The sequence below is a fragment of the Loxodonta africana genome, chromosome 3 (assembly GCF_030014295.1).
Source record: "Loxodonta africana isolate mLoxAfr1 chromosome 3, mLoxAfr1.hap2, whole genome shotgun sequence".
NCBI classification, from domain to species: Eukaryota; Metazoa; Chordata; class Mammalia; order Proboscidea; family Elephantidae; genus Loxodonta; species Loxodonta africana.
In genome coordinates, this window is record NC_087344.1 from 168384110 (window position 1) to 168402714 (window position 18605).

Sequence of the window (18605 nt, forward strand, 5' to 3'; positions counted from 1 at the left end):
ACAGAAATGGAATGGGTAATTTGGGAAGGGTGAACAGGTGCCCTTTTAGACATAGGTGGGTTCCTCTCCTACAATGCTAAGTGGGGTACTTGTGGGGGTAGACTGGTCTGATTCACCTCAAATCTGTTCCTGTTGTTTACTGTTTGCTTTCTGTAAGTAACCTGTTCCTATTGTTTACTGTTTACCTTCTATAAACAAAACTATAAATAGTGGCTTTTAATCAGGAACATTATGTAAAGTGTCTGTCTGTGTACGACCTAACCAGGATGGATAGTAGAGTTCTTATCCTAGCAGTCTCAGGATTCCCTGGGATTTAGAGGTACAACCTGTGTGTACACATGCACATAGTTCAGTGGGGAATGATATTTAAAATAATTCCTAGGTGGGTCCCCCTCTAAGAGAGATTCTGTGATTCTGTGAAATCAGCCACTGTGTCAAGCAAACGGTTAGGTTTTAACTTACAAAAAGTTCATTCTGGAATCTATTATGAACATAGGCATTTCTGACTCTGCACATACCTGTTCAGTTTTGCAGAGCTTTTCTATATTAGGCTTGAATTTACTCATGCAGTCTTCTGCTAAGTTAAGATGGACAACTTGCTGAAAAAAAAGGAATCAATCATTTAAAACATTTTCTTTTCTGTGCAGCTGGGTAATATAAACTTTTGAGGGGCCTTAAAAAAAAGTGTTAGGAGGAAAGGGTACATTTAAGCAAGGGAAATAGCTCAAGAAAAAGAAAAGTGAGAAATAACATGATCTACAGGGGACAATCAATAGACAATCACAAATAAGATAAAAGAGTTGAATTGGTATTGAGTTTGTGAGTAATGAAAAATCATGTGAGAAAAAAACAGTAAGGCCCTTGAAGTCTAACCAAAAATTAAAAATTTATATTACTGATTCTTGCCTAGAGTGAAACATGATAAAAAATGTGTAAAGATTATTCTTACAGTGATTCGTAAGAATGACTGGGACAACAGAAAAATAGTTTGCCTGCCCACACTGCTTACCTGCTCTTAAGTCTACTAATACCTTTAACTATTAATTTAAAGGAACATGCAATACAACAACCATTCATCAACCCATTGTGGAATTTTCTTATGATATGGATAAATACTAAACTTATTTTGTCTGGCTGTTCAAGACAAAAACATAAAAGAGGTATAAGCTGGATTTGCATAAATGATATATATATATATATATATATATATATATATATATATATATATATACATATATATATAGAAAACATTACTAGGAAGCTTAGATATTTGGAGTATTTTCTCAGACCTAGAGTAAGGTTTTAGTGGACAACTAACACCAAATATTTCATAGCATACACTGCTAAGTCTGATTACAAAATTGGATGGACCAATAAACTAAAAATAATAAGGCATCTCATAGACAATACTGCTTACCTTAGTAATCTGTTTACGGAAATGGGGCATCTTTTTCATTAGTTGGGCAAGAGCACTAAGTGATGTCTAGGAAGAAAGCAAATATTTTTTAGGTAAATCTATGATTCAGTTATTCTATATTATAACTTTTAAATCCTGGAGTTTTAAATATTACCAAATCTAGTTAATTTACTAAATACCTGGCAAATTTTTTTAAGAAAACAAATTCATGAGGTTTCTAGTTTCAGTCATGATGAAGCAGTCAACATCAAAATTATTCACCCTGCATAAACAATATAATTGGACAAAATAAATAAAACAACAGTTTCCCGGTAGCAGGTAATAAACAGCTCATGGGTGAGATCCTTGAGCAATGGGAATCACAAAAGATGAACTGCAATCACCCTGGCCTTTTTCCTGGGCACGTTTTCAAACCACAGTGGAAAGAAATAGAATCTAGGTAGAAAGCAACACAGTAGGAAGAAAAGGTCAGTGTTTGGGGTTGCTCAGGTCAAGTTTGGGAGGCAGGTACTAGAAAGGATGTAGTCAGCTAGAACACAACCCAAAAATGTTTAGAGAGGTTACCCTTGGGTCCCTGGCTAAATCTTAAACTGGATTGTACAGGGCAATACTCTGGAAGGTCAAGTACAAAACAACTTCTGGAGCTGGGGGGCGCTAAACAATGGACAGAGATTTTAAAGGTTTCATAGTGCTAAGAAAACACTGGCATCCTGACCTAGACAGCCTATGGAAAACAAGGTGAGTATTCTACACATTTAGTACTAGGATTATGCCTTAGTTCTGAGGGTAAAACTGCAACAAAACTTAACAGAAAATCTCAACAGAATCAAGGTCATTCATGAGTAAAGTTAACTGCCTGCTAGAACAAAATACGACACTCTTTGTAAAGAAGACAGAACATAGGGCCTCTGCAATGTATCATCCACAATAAAAAATAACAAGAGAAACAGGAAAAAGTAAAAAATACTCAAGTGATAAAAGAGTCAATAAGAGCAGATCCAAGATGATCCAGATGTTAGAGTTAGCCAACAAGGACTTCAAAATAACATACTTACATTAAAGAAGACAAGGAAGAAGATGGAGTAAATGGATGAAAACACAGAGTAGTTCAACAAAGCATTAGAATTAAAAAAAAAAAATCTAATGAATGTCCTATAACTAAATACAATATTTGAGGAGGGTGGAGCCAATAAGGCGCTATAGACAGAAGCACCACGCTGTCCCTCTATAGTAAAGACCTGTAAAACAGAGTTAAACGTCAATCCTGGAACCCTAACCATCAAATGAAGAGATAAAGAACTCAACCAAGCACGAAATGGAATAAGAAACTGATAGAGAACAGAGAGCAAGGAGAGATACAGAGTAGAGGTCCCCTATCAGCTAATGCAGCACGGATTTGCCATCTTGGACTTCTGCTGGAGATCGGCATACTGGTAGTACAGGAAAGCAGCTTCATGGAGCTCCCAGCAGGAGACACAGCACCTGTTGGACCTGCCCTGCTGCACAATAGCAGAGCGACTGGCCTTGCCCACTGCACACGGTGGTGAGAACTATTGTGCCCACTGAAGAGCAAACAACACAACACCCAGCTCACCTGCTCAGATGACCAAAATGAAACAAAAAAGCAGGATGAAACAATCTACAATCAATAAACGAAGAAAATAACGACCAAATGTCCTGAAGACAGCAGACAATATTAAAAAATCAGGATAAGATGGTTTCAATAGACGTCCAAAATAATACACCAGATGACTTTCCAGTAGGAGAAAAGGCACTGGAACTATCTGGTAGGGAATTCAAATCTCTAATACAGCTATCCAAGAGTTGAAGAAAAAGCAGAGAAAAATGAGGAAAAAATAGACAAAATCAAGGGAAAAACAGACAGAACAATGGAAGAAGTCAGGAAAATAATACAGGAACAAAAAGCCAAAATAAATTCGTAACTAGAAATCACACAAAAACAGCAACTAGAAATCCAAAAGATAAACAATATTTCAGAAATGGACAATGTCAGAGAAGGTCTGAGGAGCAGGTCTGAAACAATGGAAGGTACGATCAGCGAAACGGAAGACAAATACTTGGATACCATTTTGTTTGGGGAAAAATAAGAAAAAAGAATGAAGGAAAATGAAGAAACCCTGAGAACAATGTGGCATACAATCAAAAGCAAAAATCTGCAAGTGCATGCAGTTCCAGAACAGGGGGAGAAAATGGAAAACGCAGAGAGGATCACTGAAGAATTGCTGACAGAAAACTTCCCTAATATCACAAAATATGAAAAGATGGCCATCCGAGAAGCTCAACGAAACCCATATAGGACAGATCCCAAAAGAAAATCACCAAGGCATATCATAATCACACTCGCTAAAACCAAAGACGAAGAAAGAGACTCCTGAGAGTAGCTTCAGAAAAACAAAAAGTCACACACACAGGGGAAACAATAAGATTAAGCTCTGGTTACTCAACAGAAACCATGCAGGCAAGAAGGCAATGGGATGACGTATATAAAACCTTGGAAGAAAAAAATTGCCAACCCAGAATAATATACCCTGCAAAACTTTCGTTCAAATATGATGGTGAAATTAGGATATTTCCCAGATAAACAGAAATTAAGGGAATATGTGAAAACCAAACCAAACTTAAAAGAATTATTAAAAGGAGTCCTTTGGTTTGAAAATAGACAACAGCCTGAATCTAAGATGCAAGATAACACCAGCCAGATACTAACCTAGAAAATGAACTCTCAAGGATTAATCAAAACTAAAAGATTTACAACAGGGAACTACAGAGATTAATCTGTAAATGACAACAACATCAGAACAATAAAAGAGGGAATAAACAGTGTAGGTACAAAACTTTCTAATGGAGAGGAAGGCAAGGCAACACCAAGTAATAAAAGACTGGTTCAGACTTAGGTAATAGGGTAAATTTCAAGGTAACCACAAAGAAAGTTAACAAACCCACTCATCAGAATGAAGAACAATGTAAAGTCTCAGTACAAAATGAACAAAACAAAAAAAAAATCCAGAAACAAAAGGAATTCAGCATAGGAGAATAACAGAAACAAAGAAAACGTCAGCACCACAAGAAAAAAAAAAAAAAAAAAGCACTACAAAATGACAGCAATGAACTCACACCTATCAAAAATTACACTGAATGTAAATGGTCTAAGTGTACCCACAAAGAGACAGAGAGTGACAAAATGGATTAAAAAAACAGGATCCATCAATATGCTGTCTACTAGAGATATACCTTAGAAAAAAAGGTTGAAATTTATTAAAAATCAAAGGATGGAAAAAAAAATATGTCAAGTAAACAGCTACCCAAAAAAGAGGAGTGGCAACACTAATCTCAGGTAAAATAGACTTTAAAACAAAAACCACCATAAAAGACAAAGAAGGGCATTATATAATGATTAAAGACGGTATCCATCATGAAGACATAACCATAATAAATATCTATGCACCCAATGACAGGGCTCCAAAATACATAAAACAAACTCTAACAGCACCGAAAAGAGAAACTGACAGCCCCACAACAATAGAAGGAGACTTCAACACACCACTCTCGGTAAAGGACAGAACATTTACAAAGAAACTCAACAAAGATACAGATGATCTAAAGGCCACAATCAGCCAACCTGACCTCACAGACATATATAGAACACTCCACCCAACAGCTGAAAGTACACATTCTTTTCATTGCACATGGCACATGGACTGTTCTCTAGAACAGACCACATCTTAGGCCACAAGGCAACCCTCAACAAAATCTAAAACACTGAGATAATACAAAGTATCTTCTCTGATCACACCACCATTAAAATAGAAATTAACAAGAGGAAGAGCAAGGAAAAAAAATCTATTACACGGAAACTGAATAACACCCTGCTTAAAAACCACTGGGTAATAGAAGAAATCAAAGATGGAATCAAAAAATTCTTAGAATTAAACAAGAATGAAAACACCTTTGGGACACTGCAAAGGCATTCCTCAGGGTCAACGTAGAGCAGTAGAGGCACACATCAAAAAAGAAGGGATAAAATCAAAACATTAGCTATACAACTCAAACAAGTAGAAAGAGAACAGCAAAAGAAGCCCGCAGCCACCAGAAGAAAGGAAATAATAAAGATCAGAGGAGACATAATGAAATAGAGAATAGAAAAGAATCAACAAAACCAAAAGTTGGTTCTTTGAAAGGATCAACAAAATTGACAAATCACTGACCAAACTGAGAAAAGAAAAACAGAAGAGGACTCAATAACCCAAATAAGAAATGAAATGGAGGACATTACAACAGACACAACTGAAATAAAAAGGATTATAACAGAGTACTATGAAAAACTATATTCCAACAAATTTGAAAACCTAGAGGAAATGGACAAATTTCTAGAAACACACTACCTAGCCAAACTAACACAAAATGATGTTGAAAATCTGAACAGACCCATAACAAGAGAAGACACTGAAAAGGTAAAAAAAAAAAACAACTCCCAACAAAAAAAAGGCCCTAGCCCAGATGGCTTCACTGGAGGATTCTACCAAACATTCAGAGAACAGCTTGCACCAGTGCTACTCAAACTATTTCACAATGTAGAATGGAAATGGATACTTCCAAATTCATTCTATGAAGCCAGCATAACCCTGATACCAAAACCAGGCACAGACATCACAAAAAAAATAAAATTACAGACCAATAGCTCCCATGAATACAGATGCAAAAATTCTCAACAAAATTCTAGCCAACAGAATTTAGCATCATACCAAAAAATAATACACTATGACCAAGTGAGATTCATGCCAGGTATGCAAGGATGGTTCGACATTAGAAAATCAGTCAGTGTAATCTACCGCATTAATAAAATAATTACATGATCATCTCAATTGACAGAGAAAAGGCATTTGACAAAGTCCAACACCCATTCCTAATAAAAGCTCGATAAAATAGATATAGAATGGATTTTAACCAACAGCCAATATCATTCTTAATGGAGAGAGGCTGAAAACATTCTCCTTGAGAACAGAAACAAGACAAGGATGCCCTTTATCACCACTCTTATTTAACATTGTGCTGGAAGTCCTAGCCAGTGCAATAAGGGAAGAAACAGAAATAAAGGACATCCAAATTGGTAAGGAACAAGTAAAACTGTATTTGTATATGATATGATACTATACACAGAAAACCCAAAAGACTACACAAGAAAACTACTGAACTAATACAAAGATTCAGCAGAGTGGCAGGATACAAGATAAACATACAAAAATCAGTTGGATTCCTATACACCAATAAAGAGAACAATGAAATCAAGAAAACAATACCATTTATAATAGCCCCTAAAAAAATAAAATACTTAGGAATAAATCTAACTAGGGACGCAAAAGACCTATACGAAGAAAACTACAAAACACTACTGCAAGAAACCAAAAGAGATCTACATAAATAGAAAAACATACCATGCTCATGGACAGGCAGACTCAACATTGTGAAAATATCAATTCTACCCAAAGCAATCTACAAAAACAATGCAATCCCAATCCAAAAACCAACAACATACTTTCAAGAGATGGAAAAACTAATCATTAACTTTATATTGAAAAGGAAGAGGCCCCAGATAAGTAAAGCACTACTGAAGAAGAATAAAGTAGGAGGACTTGCACTACCTGACCTCAGAACCTATTACACAGCTATGGTAGTCATAACAGCCTGGTACTGATACAAAGACAGATACATTGACCAATGGAACAGAATTGAGAACCGAGATGTAAATCCATCCACCTATAGTCACCTGATCTTTGACAGGGCCCAAAGCCCATCAAATAGGGAAAAGTCAGTCTTTTTAATAAATGGTGCTGGGAAAATTGGAGGTCCATCTGCAAAAAATGAAACAGGGCCCACACCCCACACCATACACAAAAACTAATTCAAAATGGATCAAAGACCTAAATATAAAACCAAAAACTATAAAGATCATAAAAAATAGGGTCAATGCTAGAGGCCCTAACACATGGCATTAACAGGACACAAACCATAACTAACAACACACAAACTCCAGAAGATAAGCTAGATAAACTGGGATCTTCTAAAAATTCAACACTTATGCTCATCAAAAGACTTCATTAAAAGAGTAAAAAGAGAATTTACAGACTGGGCAAAAATTTTTGGCTATGACAAATCTGACAAAGGTCTAATCTCTAAAATCTACAGGAAAATCAAACACCTCTACAGCAAAAAGAAAAATAATCCAATTAAAAAATGGGCAAAGGAAACGAACAGACACCTTATCAAAGAAGACAGTCAAGTGGCTAACAGACACAGGAGGAAAGGCTCTCGATCACTAGCCATTGGTGAAATGCAAATCAAAACCACTATGAGATATCATCTCACCCCAGCATCAGTGACACGAATTGAAAAAAAAAAGAAAATAAATATAGGAGAGGCTGCAGGGAGATTGGAACTCTTACGCACTGCTGATGCGAATGCAAAATGGTAAACCATTTTGCAAAATGATGTGGTGCTTCCTTAGAAAGCTAAACACAGAAATATCATATGATCCAGTAATCCCACTCCTAGGAATATAAAAAAAGAAATAAGAGCCGTCACAGGAATAGTGTTGTGCATACCCATATTCACTGCAACACTATTTGCAACAGCAAAAAGATGGACACAAGCTAGATGCCCATCAACAGACGAATGGAAAAACAAACTATTGTACATACACACAATGAAGCATTACACAACAAAGAACAATGATGAATCTATGAAGCTATCAACATGGATGAATCTGGAGGGCGTTATGCTGAGTCAAAGTAAGTCAATCGCAAAAGGACAAATATCATATGAGACCATTACTAAAAACTCATGAAAAGGTTTATGCACAAAAATAAACAATCTTTGATGGTTATGAGGGAGGGCAGGGATGGGGATGGAAAAACACTAAATAGACAATGGATTGGTGGTAACTTTGGTGAAGGGTAGGGCAGTGCATGGTACTGGGGAGGCCAGCACAACTTGTAAAAGGCAAGGTCATGTAGGTTCTGTGGACACATCCAGGCCTGAGGGACCGTATTGCCGGGCTGAGGGCTGTGGGGGGACCACGGTCTTGGGGAACATCTAGCTCAGTTGGCATAACATAGTTTATAAAGAAAATGTTCTACATTCTACTTTGGTGAGTTCCGTCTGGGGTCTTAAAAGCTTGTGAGCGGCCATCTAAGATACTCCACTGGTCTCACCCTGTCAGGAGCAAGGGAGAATGAAGAAAACTAAAGACACAGGGGAAAGATTAGTCCAAAGAACTAGTGGACCACAACTGCCACAGCCTCCACCAGACTGAGTCTAGTACAGCTGGATGGTGCTCGGCTGCCAAGGCTGACTGCTCTGATAAGGATCATGGTGGAGGCTTCCAGACAGAGCTGGAGAAAAATGTAGTACAAAATTCTAACTCACAAAAAAAAAGACCAGATTTACTGGCCTGACACAGGCTAGAGAAGCCCCGAGAGTATGGCCCCCGCCACCCTTTTAACTCAGTAATGAAGTTGCTCCTGAGGTTCATCCTTCATCCAAAGATTAGAAGGCCCATAAAACAAAATGAGACTAAAGGAAAACACGAGCCTAGGGGCAAGGACTAGAAGGCAGGAGAGGACAGAAAAGCTGGTAATAGGGAACCCAAGTCCAAGAAGGCAGACGGTTCACATGTTGTGAGGTTATTAAGCAATGTCATAAAATGATATGTGTACTGTTTCATAAGAAACTAGTTTGCTCTGTAAATCTTCATCTAAGGTACAATAATAATTTTTTTTAAAAAAGGAAAAAATACAATATTTGAAATTAAGAATACAATAAATGACTCACATACATTGCTGGTGAGAATGTAACATGGTACAGCCTCTTTGGAAAACAATCTGGCCATTTTCTGATAAAGTTAACATACATTTACCATATGACCCAGCAATACAACTCCTAGGTATTTACTCAAGTGAATGAAATATCTCTTTATACAAAAAGCTGAAGTTTATACTGGTTTTGTTCATAACTGCTAAAACCCTGGAACAATCCAAATGTCCTACAACTAGTGAAGAGAATACAAACTGAGGTACAGCTATACAATGCAATACTATTCAGCAATAAAAAGTAATGAAAATACTATTACATGCAGTAAGTGCATTGTACTAAACGAAAAAGCCATACTGTATTATTCCATTTACATGACATCATGAAAAGGGAAAACTATGGAGACAGCAACAGATCAGTGGCTAACAGGGGGTGGTGGTTGGATAACAGGGGGTGGAGGTTGTCTAAAAAGGGCATGAGGGAATTTTCTGGGGTCTTGACTGTGGTGGTGGTTACATGACAGTATCCATTTGTCGAAACTCACAGAACTGTATACTTTGAAAGGGGAGGATTTTGAACTTATTAAATGGGTGTAAATAACAGACTGGACACAACAGAACACAGAAGTAGGTGACTCAAAGTCAGGTTAATAGAAAATATTCAATTAAAGCACAGAGAGGGAAAAAACTGAAAAAAAAAAAAAAAAAAAAACCAGAGTGTAAGAGATGTAGAACATAGTCCAAAAATCTAAAATACATCTAGCTGGAGCCCAGAAGGAGAGTATACAATGATACAAACGCAAGATGAGGAAAAATCATGGCTGAGAATTTTACAAATGTGATCAAAGTTATCAATCGAGAGATTCAAGAAGCTCAGCAAAGCCCAAGAAGGATAAAAACTAAGAAAATCACACCATGGTCAGGAACATCATGCTCAACCTGCTCAAACTAAAAGATAAAGGTAAAATCCTTAAAAAAGGCACCTTATCTCCAGGGAAACAATAAGATAATGGCTGATTTCTTAACAGAAACTATGGTAGCCAGAAGGTAAGTAGTGAAATCTTTAAACTGCTGAAAAATACAAAAAAAATCAAAATAAACTGCCCACCTTAAATACTAAATCCAGCAAAAACATCTTTGAAAAAAATGTAAAATAAAGATGTTCTCAAACAAAAAAGAAAGCTGAGATAATGCATTCAGCCTAGATGGAAAAAGTGAACAATAAGGAATAAACAGAACCAGGATGGATACATATATGGGTAATATAAAAGTTTACTGAATTATTAAAAGCAAAAATAATGTATTTAGTTTATAACAGATACTGAAGTAAAATATATGACAACAGTACAAAGAGGGAAGTGGGTAAATTGAGTTAAATTGTTGTGAGGTTCTTACATCATTATGGGTATGGCAATAATACAGTAGTATTTAATACAATAGTATTACTACTGTACAGCTATAAAAAAAGAACTAAAAGAGTGAAATAACAAAGATGGATCTCAAAAATACAATGTTGAGTGAAAGAAGCCAGACACAAAAGAGCACATGCTATATCATTCCATTTATATGAAGTTCAGAAACATGCAATATTAATGTATGGTGACAGAAATCAGGATAGAGTTTATCTCCGGTAGGATACTGCAAAGGGACAAGAGAGAACCTTCTGGAATAATGGAAATGTTTTATATCTTCATATAGTGGTGTTTCCATAAGTATACATGAGTAAAAATTCTTCTAGGTACACACTTAAGATTTGCACACTTTATGTAAATTATACCTTAACATAAAAAAAACCAACAATACATTGATGAAACTGGCTTAAGGGTCTTTTAAATAAAGTTTAATGAAGCAAAACAGACAAAATGATACTGCTGAAGCTAGGTAATGGGTACATGGGAGTTCATGCTTTTCTTCGTTTGTGTATGTCAGAAATTTCCAAAGATGAAAAGTTAAATAAATATTTTAAACAAACTTTAAAATTCACCTTTATCATTAGTTTGAAAGTTAAATAAGACTCTTACCTTTCCTTCCGTTGCTTTCTTTGTTGATGAAATTTCTTTCATAAGCTTGGGAATTTCCCTGCCAAATTGTGAGAGAATTCTTTAAATTCTAAGGTGTACTACTTCACTACAGAACTATTTTAAAGTTACAAAATGCACTATTATATATTTAGTACCTACAAAACATGGAATACAAGTTACAACAGGTTCACATACTCTAGCACTACCGCAATGTGCCGATGTCTAATTCTGACCCAGAGGTCGTCATCTTCCTCCAGGACTGCCTCTTTTTCTTTCCCGTCGGTTTTATATCTACAAACAGAAAGAAGCGGAAAACTTATGGATTTTCTCCCCTAAAAGTAGAAGAAATATTTTTCACAAACGATTTTAAGACATAGCTCAAGAAACTGAAAACTACATGTATTTAATCTGCTATTTTAAGGGGATACTACGTACCTAGTCAAAACTAAGGCACAGTGCTATCTATCCTTATTCTAAAAATCGAAGTGTTATGCCTACACCAAGGCATTTTTAAACTGTAGGCTTAGCTGGTATTGTTAGAGAGCTTTAGTTCAGCAGAACGGTATCTAATAAAACAAAATTCAACATACTAAAAATCAGCTCTGAGAACAAGACTGAATATACTAATGGTGTGTACTTTAACTGCTTAAAACAGACATTTGATGTGTTAAAACCCTCAGCACAACTATCAAACATCCATTAAGAACAGCAGTGGCGCCCCCAACAGAGCCTATTAAATATTGAAGGCATTTCAGATTGGGTATGAAATTCACAAACAATACAGGCAGATCATCCATTTCTGTATTTTTCTCCAATCTGATAACCACTTCTCCTTTACAGAACAGGAAACGATAACAAAAACTAATGTCACCATAAAAAATGTGACAGCTTTAAAGGACTCTATTGCAACAATTTATGGGGGACATGAAACTACTCAAAAGCTAGGAGAAGGAGCTTTTTCTGACTGCTTCTCCACGTGTAATTTCTCTCTTCTCTGTTCATGCAGCCACCCTCCTTCCATTTGTGGAGCTAGAGGAGATTCAACCATCCTTGGCACTGACAACTTCCTGAGCCAAGATAAGGGCTGCGTTCAGCTCTCTGAGCTCTGGTCTGAAAGCATAAATTTCTGCTATATAAATATTATCATTCCCCAAGCCAAAATATTACAGGTCCTTAAAACCATTCACCTGTGTAGTCTAATTACACATATTCAAAGGTAGAATGAGAGTGCTTAATTATAAGACTGCATTAAGGGTGGAAGTCTTTTTGTCACTTAAAATGACACTTTGTACTTACATCATACCTTTGGACTTCAAAGTGATCTATAAATGAAGATTAGAGTAGCAAGTCTGACAGTACTCAAAGATGATGACAATTCCATTTTAAGAGTAAATTTAAAGAGGTCACCAAGACGAAGAACAGAACCTAGATATTTAGAATTTCTGGTTTTGTATTTTGTTCCATCAAACACTGTGATGGAGCACAAACCACAGTGGGAGCGTGCTCCCGTCTAGTCTTATCGCTGGACTTTTCTGAATCATGGAAAAGGGAGTATAGCTGTTTGTTTTTTTCAAAGTAAGTCTCTCCCTTACTTTAAAAAAATTAAAGCTTGCTTTGCTTGTCTGCAAACCTAGGCAGTTAAATACTTTAAACACTAAGTAGAAATGTCTGAAATCTACCAAATCCTTTAGTGTCTTGCAAATTATTCTTTCCAAATCTCTTGAGCAATGCATGTTTAGAGACTGAAAGGATAATAGAGGTAAATAATTTCCTTTCTAAAAATTCTGAATAAACTGCTTGAAACTACTTTTTATTAGAAAAATAACTACACAAATGCATGGTGACATGAGTATAAGAACTATCATCCATGTTGATTTTCCTGTCATCTGACAGTAACACAAATAACATCGGGAAAAACTCACAGAAACCAGGATTTCACCAGAACACAAATAAAAATATAATAGAAAATACAAAATTAGTTTAATAGTTATTAGGTACTGAAATTACCACAAATGTTTGGATCTTTTCAATCTAATAAAACTATTAAATGAATTTAAACATAAAATTTCAAAAAACACTGACTTATTTTCATTTTTACTATGTGCAATCCGTAAATCTTAGCTGAGATATTCCCATTTAGATTTAGAGAGTATTATATCAAGTATTACATCAATACGTATTCAATATACACACACACACATAAATGATATACAAAAATATAGTAAAATGATTCTCTGACAAAAGAGCTATCCTGTTCATTTGGCTTTTTATTTGACACTACTTTTAAAGTAAATATGATTCATTATATCAAGATTAAGTTGATAATAGTACCAAAAAGGAAAAGCTGTGATTATTCTCAATAGCCATCCTATTTTGTTTTCCAGTGTTCTAATGTTTTTTTTAAGTATATTATATTGACAAGGCATATACACAGATATTTGGGGGTATATGATTCAGAATGATTTCAGCCTAACCAATGTGACTATGGTTTCCACTTCAACAAATACAATAGTGAGCCTGGTATTTACTCTTAACGTCCGTGAAAAGTCAAAATTCCAGCTGCTTAAATGTAGCTTTGTTGTGGACGTAGTTAAGGGAGCAAATACACCAATAAAAGCTTTGAAGCAGCCAAACTACTCATCAACTTAGAAGGTGAAGATGTTTTAAAGGTTATGATGATAGACGCAAGGGAAGGATAAAGTTTCTGGATAAAAATGGTTACAGGGGCTTTCAGATTTCGGGTGCCCACTCCTATTATTAGACACTCATATTCTGTTCTGTTTGTCTAGGCCCTTCATATGCCATTCAAGTTATACTTGCTTGTATGTATCATTCTCAATCGGTAGTAGATCATATGCCATTGCCTGAAAGGTCAGTTCATGCAGGACAGTGGACACAGGATCAAAGCCACGATCAATTATTAAGAGCTGGGAATGAGTTTTACCCTAAAATAACAAGACAGAAATTATTTTAAGAAACTTCAATTTCTTTGTGTGAACACATTTTTAATTTCTTAGAAAACAAGAGCCTTCTCCTAAGTTCTGTCTCTTCTCCACAAAAAGCACACCAAAAAACTGGTTAATTGCCTTGAGAATGCAAAGTTATTTTTTAAAAAAGAAAAAACTGAGTGGTACAATGGGGGGAAAAAAGACTACATAGTTAGAAGCCTTCATAGTCAAATGAAGAAGCTTTTTTTTTATACTCAAGAATAAAATATTTTGAAAAGAATTTTTTTAAAAGAAGTAACATTTGGCTTGCACTAACCTGTTTTTTTGTAAATTCAGCTTCATAAACACCAAAGCTGATATAAATTATGAGTAATAGCTACTACTCAAAGCTCTTACTTAGTGCCAGACATTGTGCTAAGTGAGATATGTCATTAAATTCTTTTACCAACCCTGTGAGACAGGAGTAAATGAGGGCATTAAGGCTTGAGATCAAGTAATTTACCCAAACCACATAGTAAGTGGCAGAACGTAGATTCGAACCCAGGTCTGCTTCACTCCAAAGTGTGTGTCCTTAACCATTATGCTATTTAAAAAGATTACATTCATGTCACCTAAGATGATAAATCACAAAGTCCTGTTAAGCATTACACAAACAGCATTTATCACTAAACAATTGTGCTGGGAAAAATTACTGTTAATATCAGTATCTTCCATATTTTATTTTAAAAAGCTAACAATTTTGGATTATTATTCAAAGCAATAAGAGATTACAACTCATCAGGCAAACATTTCTTGTTTATTTATGTATAATAGTGTAATAGAAATCATTTAGGCTGGATTTAAAGAATATTTTTTAATTAACTCATTTAAATCAACTTTGAGACCATATGGTTAGTGGTTTAGAACACAGCCTATGGGATTAGACAGGTCTAGGTTTGAGTCCAGTCTTGACCACTTCCTTCTAAGACTTTGGGCAAGCTGCTTAACTTTTTCATAACCTCAGCATCCTTATTTGTCAGATGAAATATAATCATACAGCCTACGTCTTATAAAACAGCCTACGTCTTATAGGTGTGTTATAAACCTATAGGATTGTTGTAAAGATCAAATGCTATAATACTATGAAACATTTAGCATGGTGTCTGGCACTCAGTAAGCCCTCAATAAATTTGAGCTATGAGTCTTCAGACATATGAATAGGAAAAACATAGTGTAATGTAAGTGCTATACTAGGGCTTGGGGATTATGACAGTACAGGGGAGGTAGTATTGCTTGGCCTAAAGAGCCAGGAAAGGTTTCAAAAGGGAGGTACACTTTGTCAGGGCTCTGAAAGAAGGAAAAGTATCAAGCACTCGAGGGATGCATAAATTTCCCAGACAGAAAATGCAAAGGAGAAGTTTATTTTTTGTAATCTGCCTTTTTTTTCTTATTGAAATAACAAAGGGCTAAAGAAATACTCACTACTATACTGATCTTTGTCTCTTCCTTCATTAAACAAATGTTTACTGACTATCCACTATGTGCACCGAGCCATTAGGTCTTCACAACTACAACTAGGAATAAGAGCTTTCACTAGCCCTCCAGACCAAAAAACTAGCAACTTTTAAAGTTCTAAACTAACATTACATCTAAGTTCATACACTCCATTCCAGCCAACATGATTTTTTTTGGTGAATTTTATCTTTTTTTTCTATGCCTCTGCTCAAAGAATCACATTATCCATGCAATAAACTTCTTCTTCTATCATGTTAGACTCATTTTTCAAGCTCAAGGGACTCTTCCTCTAGGATGTCTTCCAAGATCCCAGTTAGAGTAGCAAAAGGTCTGACCTATGTTCCTCACTACACTCTAAGGATTCTTCTCTCATTTGCTCGTCTCCTCTTCTAAACCATCAATAGTTCCTTCCTTTCATTCTTCAGCTACTGTTAACATGGCTTACTAGCCCACTGGCACATACTTCAGTCTCCTCAGGCTCTTCATACTCTCACCCGTTCCTAAATGCTAGTGTTCTCCAGGTTTCAATCTCAGCCTTCTATCACTTTCTACTATCTTCATAAGAGACAGCAACAGCTGCCATTTATTAAACTCCTGTACGTGCTAAACACTTACATACTTACATGTCACCTCACTTAATCCTCACGCCAATTGTAATGGATTGAACTGTGTCCCCCCAAAATATGTGTAAACTTGGTTAGGCCATGTGTGGTCGTCCTCCACTTTGTGACTTGCCTATGTGTTATAAATCATAATCTCTGCTTGTGGTGAGAAGGATTAGGGTGGGATTGTAACACCACCCTTACCCAGGTCACCTCCCTGATCCAATGTAAAGGAAGTTTCCCTGGGGTGTGGTCTGTATCACTTTTTCTCTCTCAAGAGATAAAAGGAAAGGGAAGCTAGCAGAAAGTTGGGGACCTCATACCACCAAGAAAGCAGCACCAGGAGCAGAGTGAGTCCTTTGGACACGGGGTCCCTGTGCCTGAGAAGCTCCTCAACTAGAAGACAGAGGACAAGGACCTTCCTCCAGAGCCAACAGAGAGAGAAAGCCTTCCCCTGGAGCTGACGCCCTGAATTTGGACTTGTAACCTGCTGAACTGTGAGAGAATAAATTTCTCTTGTTAAAGCCATCCACTTGTGGTATTTGTGTTATAGCAGTACTAGATGACTAAGACACCAACCAAGGCAGATATTTTATCAAATCCATTTTATAGATGGAAAAACAAACTCCGAGTAAATAATTTGTCTACGGTCACAGGGCTAGCAAAAACAGAAAAACCTACATTTATTAAATGTTTATTCAGTGGCAAGCATTAGTCTAAGAACTTTATATGTATTAACCCACTTAATCCTCACAGTACCTCTTAAGATATGTATACTCTTATTATCCCCATTTTGTAGATAAGGAAACTGAGATACAGAGAAGTTACACAATTTGCCAAAACTGACATAACTATGAATTAAATGACACTGCCAGGATTTAGACACAGTGCCAACTTCAAAACCTGTAACCTATATTTTCTGCCACTAAACCACACTGTCCATTATGGTGTCCACTACCACCTATGTTAATGATTCCCAAATCAATATTAGAAAATGAATAAACAACAGTGTGTTCAGTTTATAAAGAAATAAGACTTTATGCATAATGACTATCTGCCTTTGATACAGTACCTTTATTTGGCTCTTTTCATCAATCTTGTAGTAGTTTTCAAGTTTTTTTTCAACAAGCTGTGCAAGCTTATTGGCATTATCTAAAGGTTTGCTAGAAATGGAAAAAAATGTTCAAACAATTACCATTCTTTCAGGACAGACATTACAGTATCATAAAGCTAAATTTTAAAACTGAACCATAAAATGTATTAATCTACAAACTATTATAAACATGGAAAAGTTCAGATAATAATATATAAGATATATATTCAATTATACCTATATGTCTGGAATTTAAGGAACCCTGGTGGTGCAGTGGTTAAGTGCTTGCCTGCTAAACAAAAGGTTAATGGTTCAAATTCACCAGCCGCTCTGTGGGAGAAAGATGTGGCAGTCTGCTTCCAGCCTTGGAAGTCCTACAAGAAGTCCTATAGGAAGTTCTACTCTGTCCTATAGGGTCACTTTGAGTCAGAATTGACTTGACGGCAGTGGTTTTGGTTTTATATGTGTAAATATATATGGGGCCCCATATATATATATTATGTATTTTATGTATATTGGATGAGTTTAAAATTTTTCATAAATGGTATTTTAACATGTTTTTGAGATCTACTCATGTTGACACATATACCGAATTTCTCCATTTTAGCTCCTATACAGTATTCCGTTGTATGCGCAGGGACTAGAGGATTTAGTAGAGGCAGTCCCCGGGTTACGAATGTCAGACATACGGACAGCTCGCTTGCCCTTTAACGTTACGTATAGCTACCCTCACTTTGAAATGACTGAGCCAACAACTGCTCAAAACAAATTCATCACAATCACCTTTACTTGCTGCACGGGCAGCTTTTTAAATCATTGAAAAGGCTTCGAGCCTTTTCTTGTACTAAAGGCTGAATAAGAATCAACTAACCTATAAATCCAACTTAAAGGCACAGTTAGGAACAGATCTCTTTTCTAACCCAGGACTGCCTGTACCTTCTATACTGGATTCTATTTATTCATTCCTCTGTGGGTGGACAGGTAAGTCACCCTGAATTTTATATTATTACAAACAATGCTGAAATAAATATCTTTGTACATGTACATGTTTCTCTAGGGTATGCTACCTCTAAAAGTATAATTTCTGGGCTATAAGGTTATGTGCTTATATTTTCATCTCTTCTAGATATTACAAAATTACTCTCTAAATTAATTGACCAATTATCCCTCCCACCTGTTCACTAACACTTAGCCAACTTTCTAA

The 18605-nt window shown here is 36.0% G+C and overlaps 1 protein-coding gene across 2 annotated transcripts in view; it reads right to left on the bottom strand.

The window, feature by feature from the left end:
• Window positions 1–18605, bottom strand: part of STXBP3 (syntaxin binding protein 3) — a 92631-nt gene that overhangs the window by 42483 nt on the left and 31543 nt on the right. For both annotated transcript variants that reach the window (XM_064282462.1, XM_003409536.4), the window contains exons 8-13: window positions 17381–17471; window positions 14085–14209; window positions 11460–11555; window positions 11265–11322; window positions 1418–1483; window positions 519–599 (exon numbers count right to left, since the gene is read on the bottom strand). In XM_064282462.1, coding sequence (XP_064138532.1) covers window positions 519–599; window positions 1418–1483; window positions 11265–11322; window positions 11460–11555; window positions 14085–14209; window positions 17381–17471 — 517 coding nt within the window. The remainder of the gene's footprint in view (window positions 1–518; window positions 600–1417; window positions 1484–11264; window positions 11323–11459; window positions 11556–14084; window positions 14210–17380; window positions 17472–18605) is intronic.